General features: G+C 39.9%; 1 protein-coding gene across 2 annotated transcripts in view; it reads left to right on the top strand.

Annotated features, from left to right (window-relative positions):
* Positions 1 to 24683, top strand: part of LOC103293341 (ubiquinol-cytochrome-c reductase complex assembly factor 1) — a 127716-nt gene that overhangs the window by 96249 nt on the left and 6784 nt on the right. For both annotated transcript variants that reach the window (XM_008149687.3, XM_028157865.2), the window contains one exon: positions 20302 to 20379. In XM_008149687.3, coding sequence (XP_008147909.2) covers positions 20302 to 20379 — 78 coding nt within the window. The remainder of the gene's footprint in view (positions 1 to 20301; positions 20380 to 24683) is intronic.

Genomic DNA, 24683 nt, shown 5'->3' with positions numbered 1-24683 from the left:
AACTAGCAGGACTGATTGTCTTACTGATGCACTGACCCAGTCTCATCTAAACACTGTCAGGTACTTCACTGTTCCCCCTGCCTCTCAACATTCATTATCTCAGATCCATCCTGCAAATCATTCAACAGCCTGGCTCATCTTCCTAAACACTACTATGTCATGTACTCATCACACAGAAACCCACAATGGCTCCCTGTGACTGTTAGGTGTGCACCATACCCTTTACCTGTCTTCAAGGCTTTCTGTTATTCACCATCATTTTATTATCTTTCTGCCTGCAGAACTTTTCTTCCAATCTCTACCCGTCCACATTCTGTTGCCTCCCTCCTGAAATCTTCCTGAACTATTCCAAATTTTATATTTGTGTCTTAGTCTACCAGTATGGCAAGAAATTTCTTAAGTGTAAGCATCACAGGCATCCTCAGGGCCCAACATAGAGCAAGACATATTGTAAGTACATAGAAAATGCTTCTTGATTTTTGATTTAACAAGTAGTTTTGTTGTATTGCAAGGGGCTTCAAGGGAAGAGTAGAATGATGTAAAGATAATTCTTCAAAAATTGACATAGGACTCATAGAAACAGACAACAAACAGTATGGTGATTACCAGAGGGAAAGGAGGGTAGGGGGCAGGTAGAAGAGGGTAAACAAGGAGTAAATGATGATGGAAGGAGACTAGACTTTGGATGGTGAACACACAATACAATATACAGATGATGTACTATAGAATTATACACTTGAAACCTATATAATTTTATTTACCAATGTAACCCCAATAAATCCAATTAAAAAATTCACCTAGCCCTGGCCAGGTAGCTCAGTTGGTTAGAGCATCATCCCAATACACCAAGGTTTCAGGTTCGATCCCTGGGCAGAGCACATATAAGAATTAACCAATGAGCCAAAACCGGTTTGGCTCAGTGGATAGAGCATCGGCCTGCGGACTCAAGGGTCCCAGGTTCGATTCCGGTCAAGGGCATGTACCTTGGTTGCGAGCACATCCCCAGTAGGGGGTGTGCAAGAGGCAGCTGATAGATGTTTCTCTCTCATCGATGTTTCTAACTCTCTATCCCTCTCTCTTCCTCTCTGTAAAAAATCAATAAAATATATTTAAAAAAAAAAAGAATTAACCAATGAATGCATAAATAAATAGAATGACAAATCAGTGTTTCTCAAATAAAAAAAAATTAAAAATTGACATAGGTATTGAGACATCTGTGCTAGGTATATGGGTAAAGCATATTTTGAATAATACTTTCTTGATTAATTTTCCTCAACTGTCCCCTTGATCCTCTCATCCAGCATGGTGGTGCTGAGCAGAGTGGTGTGTGTGTAAACATGAAGCTTCTCACTGTCTCTCACAGTCCCCAGATGCTGTGCATTGTCATGAAGTGTTCACTCAGTGCCTGCTATGTGTCAGGCACTGTGCTTGGGATACAGATGGGACCAAAACATGGCCTTGTCCTCCAGGAGTTTATAGCCAATCTTCCATCATGTGTCCTTGGTTCTGTCCCTGAGCAGTTTCTCCTAGTTCCCAACCTCCCCCCCTCCCCCCCATCTGTACACCATAGCCCTGGCCAGTTCTTATCTAAGGACCTTGAGTGACAGGGTTAGGGTGACTGCACTAAATTATCACCTAACAGTCTATATATTTTATTTTGCTTATTGTGTCCCTTCCTCCCTTTCCTAGAATGTAAGCTCCTGGAGATCAGGATATCTTTTGTTTACTTCTGGGACCTCAGCTCCTAGAACAGTGCTTGGTGCATGTGTAGCACTGATATTCATTTGTTGAATGATGGAGGCATTATTGAATTTTTTTCTCCCCGCAGGTCTGGTAGCATTATTAATTTGTATAGCTCATAACATAGAGACTAAAAATATATATATACAAAAAAATCAATGAAACCAAGAGCTGGTTCTTTGAAAGGATAAACAAAATTGATAAACCATTAGCCATATTCATCAATCAGACAAGAAGAAGTAATAAAAGGCATCCAAATTGGAAAATATGAAGTAAAACTGTCATTATTCGCAGATGATATGATATTGTACTTAGGAAACTCCAAAGACTCAATCAGAAAACTACTAGACTTAATAAATGAATTCAGCAATGTGGCAGGATACAAAATTAACACCCAGAAATCTATGGCTTTTTTATACACCAACTAGAGGCCTGATGCACGAAATTCATTCAAGAGTAGGCCTCCACAGCCCCAGCTGCCTCGGCCCTCGCAGCCCTGGCTTCGTCTGGAAGGTTGTCTGGATGGTCATCTGGACAGTTGTTCCACTGTTCAGCCATTCAGTCGATTTGCATATTATGCTTTTATTTAGACTAGTAGCCCTGTGCACGAATCCGTGCGCCAGTAGCTCTCTTCGGGACCTGGCCGCTCCACGCCGCTGCCCAGAGGCTCTCCACAGCCCAGAGACCCATCCGCGGCTGGGCACGGAACGCTTGCCTCATTGCCGGGGCGACAAAGCAAGCATTCCACCAGGCTGCTCACACTGCCCACTCTCAGCGGCCGCCCCCCCCCCCCCCCCCCCAGGACTGGGGACTCCGGCGGGGCTGAGAGGACTGGGTGCTGCCATCTTGTAGCTATGGGCACCACCATCTTTGTGACAGTGATGGTTAATTTGCATATCGCCCTTTAATTAGATAGGATAATGAACTCACAGAAAGAGAAACTAAAAAACAATCCCATTTACCATTGCACCAAAAAAATTAAGATACCTAGGAATAAACTTAACTAAGGAGGTAAAAGACCTGTACTCAGAAAACTATAGGACATTGAAAAAAGAGATAGAGGAAGACAAAAACAAATGGAAGAATATACGGTGTTCATAGATTGGTAGAATCAACATCATTACAATGTCCATACTACCCAAAGCAATCTATAGATTTAGTGCAATCCCCATTAAGATACCAACGGAATATTTCACAGACCTAGAACAAACTCTCCAAAAATTCATAGGAATAAAAAAAGATCCTGAATAGCCACAGCAATCCTGAGAAAGAAGAACAAAGTTGGAGGGATCACAATACCAGATTTCAAGCTATATTACAAAGCCACTGTTCTCAAAACTGCCTGGTACTGGCACAAGAACAGACATATAGACCAATGGAATAGAACAGAGAGCCCAGAAATCAACCCAAGCCATTATGCTCAATTAATATTTGACAAAGAAGGCAAGAGCATAAAATGGAGTCAAGACAGTCTCTTCAATAAATGGTGTTGGGAAAATTGGACAGATACATGCAAAAAAAAAAATGAAACTAGACCACCAACTTACACCATACACAAAAATAAACTCAAAATGGATAAAGGACTTAAACATAAGATGGGAAACCATAAAAATACTAGAGGAATCCATAGGCAGCAAAATATCAGACATATCTTATAGCAGTATCTGCTCCTGGGACTACATCAAAATAAAAAGCTTCTGCACAGCAAAAGAAACCATCAACAAAACAACAAGAAAGCCCACTGCATGGGAGAACATATTTGCCAATGTTATCTCCGATAAGGGTTTAATCTCCAAAATTTAGAGGGAACTCATACAACTTAACCAAAGGGAAGATAAACAACCCAACCAAAAAATGGGCAAAGGACCTAAATAGACACTTTTCGAAAGAGGACATACAGAAGGCCAAGAGACATACCAGGTGTACTGGTTAATAATGCAGATTTTGTAATCAAAGAAAACATGATAATTTCAAGAGAAACATCAAAAGTGCTTTATTCAAAGTAATGTCCATTGCTAGCTTCACATTTCCCCATCTTTCAGGTAATTTGTGGATACTGTCCCAATACAACTTTTCTTGTTTTGAGGCAAACGATTCAGAGATCCAATTTTCCACTTATTCTTATGTTTTGAAGTGCTGCTCAGAAAGTGCATGTGCTATTGATCAGAATAAGTGGTAATCTGAAGGAGAAAGGTCTGGGGAATACAGCGGGTGGGTTAATACTTCCCAGGCAAGATCTTTTAATGTGTCTTTAACTGGTTTTGAAGTGTGTGATGGTGCGTCATCATGAAGCAAAATTACTTTGCTGTGTCCTCTGGCACATTCTGGTCATTTCATGATCAAAGTATGGTTCAAATTGATTATTTGTTGTAGGTAGCGATCAGTATTACCGATTTCACCTAGTTTTAGAAGCTCATAATACACCTTACCTTCCTGATCCCACCAAACTTAGAACATTGTCTTCTTTCTGAAGCGATTTGGCCTTGCAGTCGATGTTGACCTGGATCAACCCATAATTTTGTGCATTTGAGATTCTCAAAATAAATCCAACTTTTCATCACCAGTCACAATTCAATGCAAAAAAGACTCTTTCATGCCATTGAAGCAACATTTTACTGATGACTTTTCGGTTTTCCATTTGTCTTTCGTTCAGTTGATGTGGCACCCATTTTCCTTCCTTTAAAATCTTTCCCATTGCTTGTAAATGATTGGAAATTGTTTGCTGAGCAATATTTAATCTTTCTGCAAGTTGTTTTTGAGTTTCACATGCATCTTCATCCAATAATGCTTGTAATTGTTGGTCTTCAAACTTTTCAGTTGACCTGAACGTTCTTTGTCTTTCACATCAAAATCATCACTTTTAAAGCGTTTAAACCAGCGTTCACAAGTATCTTGAGATGGAGCATGTTCGCCATAAGCTTCCCAAAGTATTCAGCAGCACTTTTCTTCAAAATAAAGTAATGAATTATAACTTCCTGCAAATACTCTTTTTTTGGCACGAAATTCTACATTTTTAAGTGTAAAAATATCTATGATGTTAACACCTTCAGCAAATTTGACATATGAAGTTTTGAAGCTTGTTGTCAATACAACAAAATAGCATACATATCAAAGCGCATATATATCAACATATGTATAACTCCATCTATTGAAAAAAATCCACATTATTAACTGGTACACCTAGTATGAAAACATGCTCAAAGTCACTAATCATCCGAGAGATGCAAATCAAAGTGACAATGAGGTACCATCTCACACCTGTCAGAATGGCTATCATCAACAAACAACAAGTGCTGGCAAGTATACGGAGAAAAAGGAATGCAGACTGGTGCAACCACTGTGGAAAACAGTATGGAGTTTCCTCAAAAAATTAAAAATGGAACTCCCATTTGACCCAGTAATCCCACTTCTAGGAATATATCCCAAGAAACCAGAAACACCAATCAGAAAGGATATATGCACCCTTTGTTCATAGCAGCACAATTTACCATAACTAAGATTTGGAAACAGCCTAAGTGCCCATCAGCAGATGAGTGGATTAAAAAAACTGGTACACCTATACAATGGAATACTAAGCTGCTATAAAAAAGAAGGATCTCTTACCATTTGCAGCAGCATGGATAGAACTGGAGAGCATTATGCTAAGTGAAATAAGCCAGTCACAGAAAGATAAATATCATGTGATATTTAACCTCCACAATGCTGTCTCACTCATTTGTGGAATATAATGAACAACATAAACTGATAAATGAAAATAGAGCCAGAGGAAAAGAAATTTTAGACTACAATAGAAGTAATCCTGTTATTTGTAGATTTTTAATATTTCCTGCAACTTTTGTGATATTATACTGTTAGTACAGTTTTCATAATATTATATTTAAAAAAATCTTTTTTCTTAAAATATTAATGGTTATTGCATGTAATATTATATTTAAAATTGTTTTTCTTGAAATATTAATGTTTATTGCATGTAACATTATTATATTTAAAATCATTTTTCTTGAAATATTAAAAGAAAGAAAAAAAGTTTGTATAGCTCTATTAAGGATTAATTCACTCATTCATTTATTTATTCAAGGATTCTGCTAATCCCTAAATGCTGTTGATAGAGAGTACACCAGAGATAAATGATCTTATAGGGATTACATTCTAACTTATGCAAAGAAGAGAAATTAAGTTGACTCTCTCCTAGGTTAAGTTTCAAACTAAATAGATGAAGAAATAAGATATGAATTTACTTGGTTGTTTTTTGTTTGTTTATTTGTTTGTTTGTTTCTGCAGACTTCCTAGAGAAACTGGCCCAGAGCAGGGCTGAGAGTGATGGCAGGATAGTATAGGGGACTAGGCAGCCCCCAGGCCTGCTTCTCAGGTGGAGGAGTGGGTCGGGTTTGTAAACTCCTTTCCAAGGCAGCATTATAGTGATTGAGAATATTTAGGCACTGAAGCCAGACTTTTGGGGCTTAGATTCACCCCAGTCATGTGACCTTGGGCAAGGTCCTTCATCTCTGTTCTTCGTTTCCTCTCTGTAAAATAGGGATAGCTATAGAACCCACCTCACTTTACAGCATTGTGGAGGTTTAATGAGTTATCACATTTGAGACTCTTTGAACAGTGCTTGAAGGCTAGATGTTTGCTGCTATTAATTTTATCATTATTTTTGAGTTTTTATCTCATATGATATTATAAAAAGGAAAGGTAATTTTGCAGTTTTCATGGAAAAGCTGAGACTCGGAGATTTGCCTTTTCGGAGTCACAAGGTAGGGAAATGGCTTTTTTTTTTTTGAGAGGCAAATGAATCAGTCTATAGTGAGTTTCTTTCTGGGCCAACAGTTCTTTTGAGTCCCGATTTCTATGTCCAACAGTTGTTTATGTGTACATAACAGCAATGATATTTCAGTTCTGGATGGTGGACAAGTGGTTGGGGAATGGCATTTTGGGGTCCAGAATTTACTTAGATTTCAGAGCATTTCTTAGGTCCAAGCAGAAATTGAGTACAGATCACTAGAGAGAGCATCTCTTTAACAAATACACCATTCTAATCGAGGTTTTCTTTTTGGATAAAATGCTTACCGTTAACATTTTAGTGGGGGGAAAAAAAGGACAAAAAGAATTATCCTATTGAGATGGGGCCACTTTCAGAGCTCATAAGGTCAAGTGTCCATTTCACTTTCAAGTAGTATCTGAAGGTTACTCCTTGCCTTACTCTTGGCCTTCTCATTACTCAGGAGGAGTGCTCATATCTCTCCTATCCAGAATCCAGGCTCAGCCATTCTCAGGATATTTCTGCAGGCTTCTGTAAGCTATCAGCTGCATGGCAATTCTGTTTGAGCCTTAAAATAAAGTATGTTGGACTAGGAATCAGAAGACCTGTTTCTGTGAAAATCTCAACCATCTATGAGCTGAGTGATATTTGGGAGAGTTCCCTGACCTTTCTGAGCCTTTGTTTCTTCATCTCTACAGTAGAAAATAGACTCTCTCAGATTACCACAGGGTCAGTATTTTGGAAATTGTGCAGTTCTGAACAGTAGGAAGTAAGGAAACTGCAGTGAAAGACAAGCTTTCTACGACACATGGAGAACAATGGGAATGTCCACTTCATTGTTTGGGGCTTAGACTTTAGTCTGATTTCCTCTGCCCAGCTGAAGTCACCAGTTAACATGTGTGATTCAGTTTGTTAGTTTGTTAGGTTGGCCCATCTCTTTTGTTCCCCATTATTGCAGAGAGAGAGAGCAAGCGAGAGAGAGAGAGAGAGGGCAGGGTTATTTGATGAAGGGTAGGAATCTCAAGATTAGAATGGGCTAGGTTTTGAATTCTCTGAAAAAATTTTGCTGTCCATGCAACATGATATGTATCTTGGAATTGCTGAGTGGGGAAGCATTCTGGCTGGGGTCATTAAGCTCGGTGTTGCCTCTAAAGTTGTTTAGATCCACAGCACCCAGGACAGGTGACAGTGCCCAGGCTCCATTATCAAAGAACTCAATAACTTGTTAATTGTCTGTTTTCAGCTGTTTGGCTTGTATATTTGTGCATTTGAAATGGCTGGTATTGATGGAGAACACACATCCTGTGATTTTCCACTGTCCCCAGTCTGCCTAAATTTAATAGAAAAATCATTAAAAAAGCAATTTGCGCCTGCAGCTTTTCTGTACTCATAAATGTAATCATGAGGTCCAGGGTGCAGTGGGGAGCCTGCAAGTGTCTCTGGAAAGCTAAGGTGTGTCAGTGTCCTCTTGCTGACAGTAGTCAGATCTCATGGCTGCAGGTAGAATGCAGACGTCCCAGGAGAAAGGGGCTCAGACTCCTAGTCCCTGGTGCGCTATACTCAAGCTCTATTGGAGACGCCTACTGGTCTCAATCTAAATATACATCTTGTTCATATTACATCTTATCCAAGTAAGATTTTCCATTACCACAACATAGGAGACAGTGAGGGCACAGTGATTGCTAAAACCCTATAAGACTGGTTGTCTACGCTTAGTACTCCATGGTCGCAGAGTCATCAGCTTATGATTACATGTAACTTGCATTATTTCTTCAGTTAACATTCAGTGAGGTCTAATCATGTGCAGGTCACAGCCTTCCTTACCTTTTCTCTTCCACATTCACTTGATAATCAGATCCTGTTGATCTGCTGTAGACATTTCTCTTGAAAGCATTTCTTCCTCTTTATTTCTCTTGCCACTTATATTAATTTAGTCTCTTACCAACTCCCACCTGAACCATGGCAGCAGCCTCCTCTGGTATTCCTGCTTCTGTGTTTTTGAAATACATGTGTCCATGCAACTTCCCTGTGCTTAGAATTCTTTGTCTTTCCTGTATGCGGCTTTTTTTTAAAAATCCTCACCTGGAGGATATGTGTGTGTGTGTTTTTAAGTGGGGAGAGAGAGAGAGAGAGAGAGAGAGAGAATTGATCAGTTGCCTCTCATAGACACCCCGACATAACTTAGGTATGTGCCCTGACTGGGAATCGAACCTTTTCGGTGTACAGGACAAAAGTCCAACCAACTGAGCCACAGGACTCCTTCATGTGATATTTAAGGCCATTTACAATCAAACACAAACTGCCTTTCCAACTCTACCTTTGCTTCTTCCCATCATGAGCTCTTGGTTATGTACAAATTTTCCTCCAAAAATTCTACGTTGTTTACCTCTCTGTGGCTTGCACATACCATTCTTTCTGTCTAAAAAGTTCTAATTCCTGTTTATCATTTAATACCCAGCATAATAAATGTTGCCTCATCCCTGAAGCCTTTCAGCCCAGACTCATCATTGCCATTTTTTTTTCCTGTTAATCCTCATCTGGGGATATATATATATATATTTTTTCATTGACTTTAGAGAGAGGGGTAAGAAAGGGGAGAGACAGAGAGAGAAACATCGATGTGAGTGAGACACATCAATTGGTTGCCTCCTGCGTGCACCCCAACCAGGGCTGGGAATTGAGCCTGCAACCAAAGCATATGCCCTTGACCGGAATTGAACCCGGGACTCTTCAGTCCATGGGCTGGCACTCTTATCCACTGAGCCAAACCAGCTAGGGCTCACCATTGCCATTTTTTACATAGAGTGTGTAAGTGTTTTAATCATTTGGATGTGGTGTGTCTTTCACATGAGATTCAAAACTTCTTGAGGACAGGTATTGTGTGCTTTGTTTTTTTAAAAATATATTTTATTCATTTTTTTACAGAGAGGAAGGGAGAGGGATAGAGAGTTAGAAACATGTATGAGAGAGAAACATCAATCAGCTGCCTCCTGCACACTCCCTACTGGGTATGTGCCCGCAACCAATGTACATGTCCTTGACCGGAATCGAACCTGGGACCCTTGAGTCCGCAGGCTGACCCTCTATCCACTGAGCCAAACCAGTTAGGGCCAGGTACTGTGTTTTATTCATCTTTCATCTCCAGCATGTACCACAATGCTTATAGTATAGTAGGTACTCAATATATACTTATCGAACATGTACAAGGAATAAAAATTACTTCATGATACTACTGCTGAGATGGGATAAGTATCATAAGAGAGGCTTTATTACATATACCAGGTACATGGTTAAGTCACAGATTGAAATACTTGTGGAAGAAGAACCATTTGTTATTAGAATTTTCTTTTATTGTGGTAAAATATATGTAATATTTATTTATTTTAATCATTTATAGGTGTACTATTTTGGTGGTATTAAATACAGTCACAATGTTATGTAACCATCACCACTGTCTATCCCCAAAACTATTTTTATCATTCCTAACAAAAACTTTGTACCCTTTAAATAACTCCCCCATTTCACTCTCTCCAGTCCCAATAGCCTCTCCTCTACTTTGTCTCTATGAATTTGCCTATTCTAGGTACCACTTATAATTGGAATCACAATATTTGTCCTTCTGCGTCTGACATTTCTCTAAGCATAATATTTTTAGGGTCCATCTACGTAGCGTACATCAAAAATTCATTCATTTTTATGGTTGGATAATGTGCTATTGTATGTGTTTACCACATTTTGTTTACCCATGAACACTTAGGTTGTTTCTACCTTTTGGCTATTGTAAATGATTCTGTTATGAACATTGGTGTACAAATATCTGTTTCAGTCTCAGCTTTCAATTCTTTGGATATATACTTACGAGTGGAATTTCTGGAATAGTCAGAGAGTGGATCTATGTTTAACCTTTTGAGAAATCACCAAACTATTTTCCACAGCAGCTATACCATTTTACATTTTCTTCAGCCAATGCATGAGGGTTCCATTTTTTTCTACATCCTCACCAATATTTATTTTCCTTTTTCTTTAAAAAAAATTATAGGCATTCTAGTAGGTGTGAATGGCGTTATCCTTTGCTTATACTTAATTGTCTTACTAATTGGTTCTACCTTGATTATTGGCCATTGGTGACCACTAATAAACTGTTTTCACTTTCCAAATCTTGTATTTAACAACAGAAAACCAAAGCCTGACCAAAACTTTTGTGCACTGGCACTTGTTAGCAGGGCATAGCCCTTTCTTAAACTTAGAAATATGAGCAGAAAGGACTTCTTAGAAAATTTCCTAATTATTCTTCCATAGCATTTGTTATAGAGCAGGCAAGGATCAATAGTCTGTTAATGTTTAACCTATTCACTTCAAAGAGTTAGTTGCCTATTATCTTGTTAGAGAGACCAGTGACCAAGAAAAATTCACTTGTTCATTTTGTGTTTTCTTACCTTTGCAATCTCAAAGTTCTTTCTCTGTTCAGTCAGAAGCACTCCTTTTTACTTCATACTGCTGTATAAGTCTTTTGACTCCAAATCCATATTGGATGGTAGTACTAGAACTAAATGTGGTCTTGAAACTTATTTCGTGGAAGAGATTGATTTGAGATGGGTGAGGGTTTTAGAGGCCATGTGAGGACAGACTACAAGGACAGGAGTTGGGCCTCCTCAGGCTACAGTTGTGTCTGAAAACCATAAAGACAGCAGCAGCATATACACAAATTTGTTCAACCCCTTCGCAAACCCTTGTACTCAGGTAGCTTTCTTGAAATTTGTAAAAATGCGTGGGCATCAATATTACAAGAGATAATTATGGCAGGAAATAATATACTGATTCATTCTACGACATGTGCTGAGCAGTGTGCCATCTTTGCCCTCAAGGAGCTCATAGTCTAATGCAGTGGGGGAGTGGAGGTACAGACTATAAACAGTTTATTAAAATAACTACAGTTAGTCTTCCTGGTGGAAATACTAAAAACCATGTGAAGGCAAAAGCAGCAAACTTTGAAGAACTTGAAAGGCTTCATAGAAAATGAGGTGATGCTTCTTCTATAAAGGAGGATAACAGCACCCCCTTTTTAGGATTATTGTGAATATTAGAGAGATAGCACATATAAAGCTTTTAATACAATTGCTGGCACATGGTAGGCATTCAACAAATTTTAGCTCGAGTCATTATATTATTATGGAGAGGTTTTATTGAATTGAAGAATAACAATATATCCACTGATTGCAAGCAACAGAGATTGACTTCTGTAAAGTAAGTGAACAAGTGAATGTATTGGAGGGTAACAAGGCTCACAGAATAGGAAGGAGAGTTTAATAACAGGCCTCAGATAGGAAAGATACAAGGAAGCTTAGGGATCCTAGTATTAGTAACAGAACTTACCGTATTTTCCAGCGTATAAGACAACTTTTTAACCCAGGAAAATCTTCTCAAAAGTCGGGGGTCCTCTTATACCCCGGGTGTCATCTTATAGAGCGGGTATATCCCAAACTCTATATTTTAACTGGAAAAATTGGGGGTCGTCTTATACGCCCAGTCGTCTTATACGCCGGAAAATACGGTAGTATAGTCTCTTTGGGATAATCCAACTTTAGATGCCTTTTACCTTTGGATGTCGCTACTCAGAAGTTAGGTCTGATTAGATTAGTTTGGGCTCTGTGAAGAGGGGACAGGATTCCAGGATCAGCAGCCTGACAACTCATATGGAGTTGGGGAGTAGGTTCCAGCCCTAAGGAAGGGATGCAGAGAGAGAGTGATGTTCACTTGAGACAGTATCAGAGTACCTTTAAGATCTACTGATCCATGGAGGCTGATGTTGGATACAACCAGACCAACCCATGGAACAGCCGTAGAACCTTGAATGCCCTGGTTTGTAATCAGTGCCAACCCAATGTGACCACACCTATCTGACACCTTTCATTGAAATTTCTCTGGTTTCTCCATATTTATTCTTAAGTATGGTAGCTAAAATAGACTCTTGACTATTACAATAATAGAGGATAGACAATTTTTTTATCTTTTAATATATTTAATTATGATTATCATTTCACATTTCTCACTTATCTGCTCATGATCAGGAATCATGACTTTATGATGTCTATCTAGTCAAACCCTTTTATATCCTGTTACTTATTTAGTTTGATATGCTACTGTGCACTTGTCTTTTTGAATCTCATCTTGTTTCTAGGATAATTTTTCAACAATTCAGATTTTTACTCTTGTTTTCCAAAGTACTGGAATAAGTAACTTTAGCTTTTTGCTTGTGTGACTCTCCATTTCTGATATGACTCATTAGAAGCAGAAAGGTATGACAGTATAGAGAAGACACTAGATTTAGGGACTGGCCGTCTGAGATAAAAGTCCCAGCACTGTCACAAGCAGGGTGTGACTTTGGGTTAAGTCACTTAACATCTTTGCCTCTGTTTCCTTGTTTATAGAATCAAGACAAAAGTAGCAGTTAGTGTGTGAGCTCCTGGAGAGCCAGGTATGATCATGAGGCACAAGATCATATAAGTGAAAACTATCAAGTCAAATGTGATATATGCTCATTGTTACTTCCACCATCATAATTGTTATCAATATAGATTTCAGTAGAGGTCCCCAGAATTGTTTCCTTTAGGACTTTGTGCCATCGGTGCTATTGTTAAAACAGGGACTCTTTCAAGCCATATTGACCCCATCTAACTGGAGTATGCATGAGACTTGTCATGTGGGATACAATAAAAAACACCAGAAATCAGATATATTCTAGCTATCTTCCTTTTATCTGTATGTCCTGACATAGAAGAAAATTAAATTGGTGTATTAGTTTGATCTTCCTAGGACCTTAATATACCTCATCAACTTCTTTTCAAGGTGATTGTGGAGGACTTATGGATGTGTTTGACTGCCTTGTCAAGTCGGTAAATGACTGTAATTTTCAAGGACAGCTGTCTCTTGATTGGCTTTTTTCCAAGTCTAAGGAAAGGACTCCTGTACTTTGTGACCATTCAGAAATTAAGGCTACTGCTTCTGCATTTCTGCCTACTGACCATGTACCATTTCAGTATACACACATTTACAGATTCACACATGCACACACATAAAGTTAGAGCTAATTTTATTAGTTGTATTTTGTATCATTGCTAAAAGACCCTCAGTCATAAAGCAAGTTATTATGCACACATGTGTATTTGGTCCGTCCATGTCCCTTTTCTTTCTTTCTCTTCTCACCTGTTTCTATGTTCCTCACATAATAATGCACACTGAGCTGATTTCTAACATTAAATTTAAACAGACTGGCTGATGTTCAGTGAGTGCACATAGCCTGTTGCCATGCAATGACTGTGGCCCATGGTGTTGATACTATACAGCTTTGCTGATGGCATTCCTGGCTACTAGAAAGACAACTAAAACTTGACCTGCAATATTTGCACTTCATTTTAGCCTTATGATAAATTTGATACATTCCTTATGCTTCAGTCAGCAACCCTAGCCACCCTTTATCATTCATTCATCCCAACAAAATCTTATCAGCTTGCTGTTAGCAACTTTGCCTAAGCTAGTAGCCTTAATGGTTATTCTCACCTTCATGCTCATCATTTATTTTTCTTTTTTAAATATGTTTTTATTGATTTTATAGAGAGGAGGGAGAGGAAGAGAGAGAGAAAAAAATCTATGTGAGAAAAACATCGATCAGCTGCCTCCTGCATGCCCCCTACTGGGATTGAGCCCGCAACCCGGGCATGTGCCCTGACCAGGAATCGAACAAGTGACTTCCTGATTCATGGATTGACACTCAACCACTGAACCACACCAACTGGGCCATCAGTTCTTGTGTTGTTCCAACCTTTTTCATTTCCCCCTCCCATACCGTATTTTCCCCCCAGTTTTTCCAGGAGGGGACTTAGCTATACTAGAGATGTCTGATGTATTTTTTTTAAAGATGCTTTTTTAAAAAAAAATATATATTTTATTGAATTTTTACAGAGAGGAAGGGAGAGGGATAGAGAGTTAGAAACATCGATGAGAGAGAAACATCGATCAGCTGCCTCTTGCACCCCCTACTGGGGATGTGCCCGAAACCAAGGTACATGCCCTTGACCGGAATCGAACCTGGGACCTTTCAGTCCGCAGGCCGACGCTCTATCCACTGAGCCAAACTGGTTTCGGCGAGATGTCTGATGTATTAATAACTGGCCACTGATGACCCATCTGCTGGCCCATCTCTAGCTACCATTGGAATTGGGATTCGATGAGTTGTGTTTACCCAAGACCATATTAGCACGTCTTAGCCCTGCCTCTACAGATAGCCTGAAATGTAGAACACATGAAGGAGCAGCCACATTATTTATGGTGTCAGACTGCTGTGTATTTTAATCTTGACCCACTGCTTCCTGGCTATATAACCTTAACCTTTCTCAGACCTGTTTCCTTTTCTCTAAAGTGGAGATAGTAACAGTATCTATCTCATAGAGTTGTTGGGAAGGATTAAGTGAGCTCATACATACATATAAAGCCCTTAGTGTAGTTCTTGACACATGCTAAATAATGAATTATGGGACCTGTTTCTGTACTCAAATCACTTTTGTGGCACCTCAGATTGGGGAGAAAGGTGGCTTTGGAGAACATATAATTTGTAAGCTGAGTCTTAAAGGACAAGGAGTTAACATCCCAGTGAATTAAAAAAGGAGGATTCCCAGCAGCAGTACGCTTAAGAGCTGTAAGAACACCTGACATGTTTGGTAAAGTGCTTATAGTTTACTCTGACTGAAGGATGAGCTAAAAGTGGGAACACGGGAGTAGGCGAGGCAGGAAAGACTACCAAGAACAGATCGCAAAGAACCTTGTAGAGCTCTTGGAGGAGTTTAAACTGAATCTTCCATCAGTCCCCCATCCACATAATCTGGTTTCTCGGTTAGCAGTCAAATAAACATATTTAAGAGCAGCAACAGCAAAAAGGGGAAAGAGGGCAGAAAATTGGCCTCAAATGAACTGGCATCTTTTTACAGCTAATATTCCTCCTTGAGAATACTACGTTAATTAAACATGTGCCTTGAAAGATTCAGTATTGCTTTACTTTTGCTCCCTGTTGGTTGTCTCATTCATTAATCTGCTGATTAGTAACCCTGAACTCTTGCATCCCTCTCCCTTTTTTGCATTCCCTTTTTAATATACTATGCTATTCCCCCAGGATGTAAACTCCAGGACCCGTCTCTGGCCTGCTCATGTTTGTTTTCTTTGCCCCTTGTGCCTGCCTCTGCTATAACATTTGTAGTATGTGTTAAGTAATCCTTAAGGTAACATTTTTATTATGTCATAAAAAGTGCATGGCAAATATATTATAACTCATGGACTTTGTTTAAAAATGAACGGATAATTTATTGAGTGTGTTACATGAGCCTTGCTCCCCTCCCCATTTCAGCTGAGACTTGCTGCTCATTTAGCATAGCCTCCTATTGAGTGCTCCCACCCTGTGACATGCTGGGAAAGCACACTCATGGTTGGCTAGAAATGACATCATAGTTTATGTACTCAATAAAAATTTAATTAAGTCATTACAGGAATTGCAGTCATCATTTAACCCTCTGATTTCTTCTGTTTAGTTTATTATTAAACATTCAGTAATACCAGTCACCAAATCCTGATGGCTTATAAAATATCTGCATGAATTTTAATAGCTTAAATAAATGGGAAAATATGAGTAAACTGATATAAAAGGAACCTTTTCCTTGTGGTGGTGCTATATATATGGCTTTTTATAAAAAGTAAAGCATTATGAAAAGGATAAGAGTTTAATAAGAAAATGTCCCAATGCTATCTGGGAGGAGTTTCTCCGTCTGTGTATTCATGGACAGGGTGCTCCATATAGGATGATCTGGCAATGGGGACACAGAACCTGCACACCAGCAAATAAGCTTAAATGAGATAATAATATCCCAACAGAGATTCACCAGAGGGAATATCCAGCTCCCCTTGGCTAGAAGGGCCCAGTGGGGTGAGTCCAGTAGTTCAGGAAGCTGTTCTCACTTATGCTCACCTGTTGCCTGCATATCATGTATCTGCACTGATTGAGCTTCCACCCTCTTCCAGGAAGGGACCTTTTCATGATCTAATCCAGCCTGGGTGATGATATCTGAAAACCATTTCTAGCTGTGGCTGCTTGCCATTTCTCAGCTAGAGGTGAGGAGGAGAGGCAGTTTACAGGACACTGGAGTTAGAATATAGGACAAGGAGGTGGAAGAGCCTTGCTAATAAGGAATTCCACTCCTGCTATCCACTCTTGCTAGGCAGTAGCCAGCCAGAATGCAGGTGCATCCCAAGAGAAGAAAGTGTGTTCATATGCAAATATAGACCTTGCTGAAAAGCAGAACTGAGGTTTGCAGATGAATGTGTTTGTGATCTCTGGAAAAGCCCTGCAGATGGTGAATAGGAAAAGCACTCCAGAAATCAGGTTCCAGTTCTGACTCTAACACTAACCTGATGAGTGACCTTGGACAATTGTCTTCTTTTGGGGTTTCAGTTTACCATTTTTTTTCAAAGGGATTGAGCTAGGTGGTTTCTGAGGGCCCTTCCAGCTCAAAGCCTACTGGTTTGATGCCACACATAACCCAGCTCTGTGAGCATGTTCAGTGAATGTTTACCTCTGAGAGATGCTCCTGCCTTCATGTTTGACAACTCCAACATTTGTTTATGGATCAGGTACTTCTTGCACAATTAGGAGAACAGCTAGTATGGGAGTAGGGAGAGCCCCACAATAGGTATCAACGGGTCTGGGTTTGTAGTCCCATCCTCACATTAACTCTAGCTGTGGCCTATTTATTGACTCGTTTCACCGTAGCCCATTCTAGAAGATGGTGCAGTAAAAGTTTGGCAGCAAATGTTTATGACATTTCAGAAACAAATAAATGAGTGTCATTGGATAGAACATGCTATGCGAGGCATTCAGGCCCTTGTAAGGATTCAGTCATCAGCATGCTCGTCTTAAATCCTGCTCTGAGCCAGGCTCTGGACTGGGTGATGGGCTTGCTGAGATTAATCAGAGTTCCTTATGACCCCTGAATAGCTCACAGACTAGTGGGAGAGACAGGTACTTAAGCAATTCTAAACCATGTTATGTACCCAGAGGGAGAAGTGTGAACAGAGAGCTCTGGGAACACAAAGATGGATGGTTTATTTGGCCTGGGTTGAAGGTGGGGTGGGAAAGATCATGGATTGTACTATCTGCCTGCATCCAATTTCACATTTTCCAGTCTTGAACTTCACAGTTCTCTCTTCCTTTTTGAACATTATTCATAACTATAAAGTATTGGAACTGATTTTAGTTTTATACAAACAAACCAAAGGTATTACTCATAATTCCTTGAAGTTGCAGAGCACTTCACAACTTACTAAGGCTTTCAGCATACATTGTTGCATTAGTGAATGAATACATGCTAATTCATTTGCTCTTCACACCAGCGTCTGTATGTAAGACATTTAAAAGACAAGGAAATAGACTCAGAGGTTACTTGACTTACCCAAGATCACATACTATGTACATAGCAGAATTATGACTTGAACTCAGGTTTTATGACTAAATCCTTCACTACTCTTTTCTGTCCTTCTTCAGAGACCAGTTATAAACCACAGGATTAAATCACTCAGTCTTTAATTTATGATCCAAAGTAAAATTATCCTCCTGAAGGCAGTAACCTGATAGAATGTAAGGCTCATAGACTTTGGAATCAGACTGGCCTGGATGCTAATCTCAGCTTTGTCACTAATTTGCTGTGGGACCTAGGGCAAGTCACTTCACCTGTCTGAGTCTCAGTTTTCTGTGTCTATACAAACATGACTATAGCACATATACCTCTCTGAATTCCCATGACGATTAGAGGAGATGATGTCTATAAAGCACCTGGTCCTTAACCAGTATTCACTGAATGGAAAAGAGGATGGTAGCATGGTCATTGTCAGGTTGTTAAGCACAAATCTTACTCTCCATATAAAGCTCCAAATAACCTGTCAGCTTAAATAATTAACAAGTCCTTACTACATATAACACATTACACCCGACTTTCTGCTGGGATTCCAGATAGGAATGAAAGCTGGATCCTGCCCTCGAGCATATTCCTGGAGGTTTGGAGGTCAAAATTTTGCCCTATAAAAGACATTCAGTGAACTGCGCTCTAGGCTCTGAAGGCCCTCCTGGCCATTCTCTGGAAGGAATCCTATCAGGGTCTCAATGGAATTGCATTTCTAGAATATTCTCTTAACATTAACAATCTTACTACTTTAGCCCATCTTATTTTCTCCTCCTGTCCGTGGCCTCAGAGTCCCCTCTTTCTCCTCAGCATCTCATAGTCCTGCCTCTTTCCTTCCTGTCCCCACATCTGTCACTTCCTTCTTTTGTCCTTTTACCACAACAAGCTCTTTTGAGTGGTCCTTAAGACATTTCCTAATCTGGACCCAACAGATCTTACCAGTGTTCCTGCCCATTTACCCCTCTTGGTACTCCCTAAATTTTTACCTGCCTTTCCACCTTTGCACGCCTTATTCCCTCTGTCTAGAATGTCATCTCTTCTCCCCCTTACTCTCTTCTGTCAGATTCCTCCTCCGAGGTCCACTTAAGTGTGAAGAGAACTCTTTCCCAGTCCCCCAAGCAGAGATCATTTGTACCAAAATTCATTTATGGCTCACCACATTTGAATAGAATTTGAGACAACACGTTGCAAGTAATTATAGTTGATCCTTGAACAACCTGCACAATTGAAAATCCATGTATGACTTTTGACTCCCCCAAAACTACCCTCAGTATTCATGGGGGATTGGTTCCAGTACCCTCTGTGGATACCAAAATCCATGGATGCTTAAGTCCTCTATGTAAAGTGGTATAGATCACCCGGCCATGGTGGCTCAGTGGTTGAGCATCTGCCTATGAACCAGGAGGTCACAATTCGATTCCTGGTCAGGGCACATGCCCAGGTTGCGGGCTCAATCTCCAATGTGGAGCGTGCAGGAGGTAGCCCATCAGTGATTCTCTCTCATCATTGATGTTTCTGTCTCTCTCTTCCTCTCCCTTCCCCTCTAAAATCGATTAAAATATATTTTAAAAATAAATAAATAGATAAAGTAGTGTAGATCAATATATACAGTTGGCCCTCCTAATCCATGGCCTCCCAACTGTGGATGGAAAACAGTATAGGTACTTATTGGGGGAAAATCCGTGTATAAGTGGACCCACACAGTTCATACCCATGTAGTTCAAGGGTCAACTCTAGTTTTTACATGTCTGTTTTCCAATACTAGACTCTGCTCCTCCAGTGAGGAAACTGTTTCTTCTACTTTGTGTTCAATTGGTGCTCAGTTCATTAAACCAAGTTACTGCTTTGTGTAATTTGGCATTGAAACCTTAAAAGAAGGCCCTGACCGGTTTGGCTCAGTGGATAGAGCGTCGGCCTGCGGACTGAAGGGTCCCAGGTTCGATTCCAGTCAAGGGCATGTACCTTGGTTTCGGGCACATCCCCAGTAGGGGTGTGTGCAGGAGGCAGCTGATCGATGTTTCTCTCTCATCGATGTTTCTAACTCTCTGTCCCTCTCCCTTCCTCTCTGTAAAAAATCAATAAAATATATTAAAAGAAAAGAAAAGAAAAGAAACCTTAAAAGAAGCTGTCAAACTGGGGAGAATCCTTGACAGATCAGGGAAATGGGGATGAACTGGCATTTTGACCTGTTAGGGACCCTCTCTCTTTGTCTTAAGAGTGTGTGACAGATAAAAGCCAAAGATCCTACTTTTTAGTTTGTTCCTTTCTTTCATACCTTTGTTCTTGCAATTTTGTTTCTTGTAGGTCAATCCCTATATCCTGAAGAAGAACATGATGGTTCTGACAAATAATTTCTATGCAGCAATCTTGGGATATGATGAGGTAAGATCACTGCGAGTCTTAGGCAGAACACTGGCCTTCCCCAACAAATGCTTGTGATGAGAGCCTCCGAGCAAAGCTTCAGAGGCTGTCACTGCCTGCCATCATGGCTTAGTATTTATTTGCTCATCTTCACTGGCAACTATGTGCCCTAGTTTGCCTGTGCTTGGGAAAGAGAACACCATATAATATGGGCAAATCATTCAACTAGTCAGCATTTATTGAGTGCCTGTAGGGAACTGGATAGAGGGACAAAGGCAAATCAGTCACTTTCTCAGCCCCAGGTGCTCCCCGAGAGAGGAAGACATACACATGTAAACAGTACCATCTGCCAGACAAATAGCAACTTTTTTTGTCTTTAATTATAAAAGCAATACATACTCATTTTAAAAATTAATGAAACTGTACATAAGTGTTTGAAGTAGAAAATAAAAGGCCCCTGTCCTGTCCTGCCCACTTCCCTGCCCCAGAGGAAACTTTGTTAATAGTCTGTTGGGTGTTCTTCCAGACCTTATCTGGGCATACACAGCACCATATATTTATTTTCTTTATGTAAATACACATGTTCTGCAACTTGCTTTTTTCATTTTATATCTTGGGGGTTCTTCCACATCAGAACATTTAGATATATCTCTTTTGTTTGTTTTAATCTTCACCTTAGGATATCTCATTTTTTTATTATAAAATATACATAGCATAAAAATTTAATCATTTTTTTTAGTAACAATCACCACCATCCAGCTCCAGAACTTTTTCCATCTACCCAAACTGAAACTCTGTGCCCATGAAGCACTTTTCTCCCATTCTCCCCTCCCCCAGCCCCTGGTAACTATTCTGCTTTCTGTCTCTATAATGCTGACTATTCTAAATACCTTATATAAGTGGAATCATACAGTTTTTGTCCTTGGTGTCTGGTTTATTTCATTTAGCATAATGTCTTTAAGGTTCATCCATGTTGTAGCATCTGTCTCATCTTTTCCCCCCTGTTGTTATGGAAATTTCAAACATAAGAAAGTTAAAAGAATGGTTTAATGAATACCTGTGTGCACATCACCAGGATTCATCGTATCTCATCTATTTTAATAAACCATGTGCTTTTATTATTTTATGCTCATTTTGTGGTTACCTCCAGATTTAATGTAAGTATCACCCCTTCTGGGAAACGGTCCCAGAACTTCCCCAGGCTCAGCCATTCTGCCCTCCCTGGACTCCACAGCCCTTACTACATTAATATTAACTGTCATCCTGGATGGGGATTTCTTCTGGGTAGTGGCAGTATCTGCTGTGTTTGTGTTTCTATCGGCTAGCATGGTGCTTGGCATAGGGTAGGTGAAGAGTAAGGAAGGGAGGAAGTGCATAAAAGGATGAAAGTAAGAAACTAGAGTTCAGGGTGGAGGAAATGTTATCAGCCTAAAGATAATAATTAAAGCCAGGAGAGAAGCTTACAAAAAAATTAAGTAAATGACTTGTGTAGGGTCATAGGACTAGTTAAGATGGAGGTTTCCTGATTCCCAATCCACCAGATTAGCCAATTATAAGAGCAATTTAGATTGCATACCACATACACCATTAATTTAACATGAACTTTCTGGGAGTGAGATGGGAGTTGAGAAACATTCTTGAATCTACACATTAGTTGTTAAATCAGATACATTCTGATTTCAGAGATCTTACAGTGTATAAAAGAATGAAGCTTAGAATTGAAAAAAATATAGCCCTAGCCGGTTTGGCATAGTGGATAGAGCATTGGCCTACAGACTGAAGGGTCGCAGGTTCAATTATAGTCAAGAGCATGTACCTCAGTTGCAGGCTCAATCCCTGGCCCCAGTCAGGGCGCTTATGGGAGGCCGTCAATCAATGTGTCTCTATATCGATCTTGTTCTCTCTCTGTCTCTCCCCCTCTTTTCCACTCTCTCTAAAAATCAATGGGAAAATGTCCTTGGATGAGGATTAACCAAGAAAGAATTGAAAAAATAAAATTCTTTCTATTGGCATTTGTTTGAAGTCTTTATAGCAGGTGGCTCAGTTGATTTCTTTCACCAATATTAACAGATGCGTTCTGAATTGCATCTCTTCTCTGTCCCCTATCCCAGGCCATCCTAGAAGAGTCATCTTACAAACATGCCTGGTCACAAGAGTTACCTGGGGTGCTTTTTAAATTTGATTTTTGAGCACCTCTTTGAAGATTCCAGTTCAATTGAAGTGGGGCCTGGTATTTCAACAAGTACCCCAGGTGACTTTTAAAAGTGGGAATGTTTGGGAAATATACTAATTACCTGGTAAACCTTTTATTTATTTATTTATTTATTTATTTATTTTAAAAGAAATTTCTTTTTTTTAATATATTTTTATGATTTTTTACAGAGAGTAAGGGAGAGGACAGAGAGCTAGAAACATCGATGAGAGAGAAACATCGATCAGCTGCCTCCTGCACACTCTCTACTGGGTATTTGCCCGCAACCAAGATACATGCCCTTGACAGGAATCGAACCTGGGACCCTTTAGTCCACAGGCCGATGCTCTATCCACTGAGCCAAACCGATTAGGGCAACCTGGGACACTTTTTAGAAATACCAATATTTGGGCCCTACCCCCCAAAAGTTCTGATTTAACTGATGTAGGTTGACATATAAAAGTTCCCTAAGTAATTTTAATATGCAATTCTAAAACGGTCTTTCTTACATTTTAATGTGCATACGAATCACCAGGAGACCTAGGTAATATTCAGATTCTGCAAGTCTGGGTTGAGGCCTGAGATTCTGCATTGCTAACAAGCTGCAAGCAATATGTTGTAGCATTGGCAACCCGGGCATGTGCCACACCAGCTGGGCCCCATGTGGCTATTTTTATTTAAATTAATTAAAGTAAAATTAAGCCCAGCTGGTGTGGTTCAGTGGTTGAGCGTCAACCTATGAACCAGGAGGTCACAGGTTTGATTCCCAGTCAGTGCCAGGTTGTGGGTTCCACCCCCAGAAGGGGGCGCGTGCAGGAGGCAGCTGATCAGTGATTCTCTCTTATCATTGATGTTTCTATCTCTCTCTCCCTCTCCCTTCCTTTCTCTGAAATCAATAGAAACGTACTTTAAAAAAGTAAATTAATTAAATTAAAAACTCAGATCCTCAGTTGCACTAGTTATATTTCAGGTGCTCAATAACTGTATGTGGCCGGTGGCTCCTGTAGTGACAGTGCAGCAGTAAAGCATTTCCATCATCACAGAAATCTCAGTGGACAGTGTTGTACTGCAGCACCTTTCCCTAGACTCTTGCTGGGATTGTGCCCCACCCTAGATACTTTCGGAACCATCTTGTCTGCTACTATGTTAGGTTCAAGGAACTTCAGGCCTTTTGTAAACCATCCTCATTATGACATGTCCTATCTACATTTATCTCTCATTTCCTGTTGATGTGTAGCCTTCTTCCCAAGTGAGGCTATTTGCCTCACTGCCCCACAGACATGCTGTATCTGATTGAGGCTCTTCTGGACAACCAGGTATAGAGGGTAGTAGCTCAGTCTGTCAGCTTTGCCCCCTGCGGGCCCAGTTCAAGGCCTGGCACCTTGTAGGCAACCCCTTCCATAAATGTTTACTAAACTAAAATTATCCTCTCTTGCTTAGAATGTCCTGTAGTTCTCCAAATATTCTCCATTCCTAAAGGCCCCTTTCTCCACAAAGCTTTCCCTGATCTCTCTAGATCTCTGTCTCTTACTCTGAATTTCACTATCCATCCATCAATTTAACAGGTATTTATTTATGCCTGCCATGTGTTCCACTGGGAATATATTGGTGAATAAAACAAACATAGTCTGGTTCTTTCCCACTTTTTTTACTGCCTATCTCCCCATTACCAAAGAGGAGATAGGCAGTAAAATAGAGTGCAGTGATAGAGAATAACAGGGGAAATGTACTTGGTGTGAGGAGGTCTCTGAAGAGTTGTCATAGAAGCTAAGACTCAAGAATGGGAGCCAGCCATGAACAGAGTATATCTCAGAGTCTCCTTATACAGATTAGCATTTGCTTATTCTCCAGGATTTAAGCCTGTTTTGATGTGTACTAGCTTTGTTCCTTCAACTAGATTGCAAGCTGCCTATGAGTAAGACCATATTGCTGTGATTCTGTGGTCTTAGGTGACCCTGCTAGCGGTTCTCAACCTGTGACCCACAGGTTGAAAACCGCTGCTGTAGAGCCTAAGACCATCGGAAAACACAAATATTTACATTACGATTCATTAACAGTAGCAAAATTACAGTTATGAAGTAGCAACGAAAATAATTTTATGGTTGGGGGTCACCACAACATGAGGAACTGCATT

The sequence above is a fragment of the Eptesicus fuscus genome, chromosome 12, assembly GCF_027574615.1.
Source record: "Eptesicus fuscus isolate TK198812 chromosome 12, DD_ASM_mEF_20220401, whole genome shotgun sequence".
NCBI classification, from domain to species: domain Eukaryota; kingdom Metazoa; phylum Chordata; class Mammalia; order Chiroptera; family Vespertilionidae; genus Eptesicus; species Eptesicus fuscus.
This window is presented reverse-complemented; position numbering and strand designations above follow the sequence as displayed.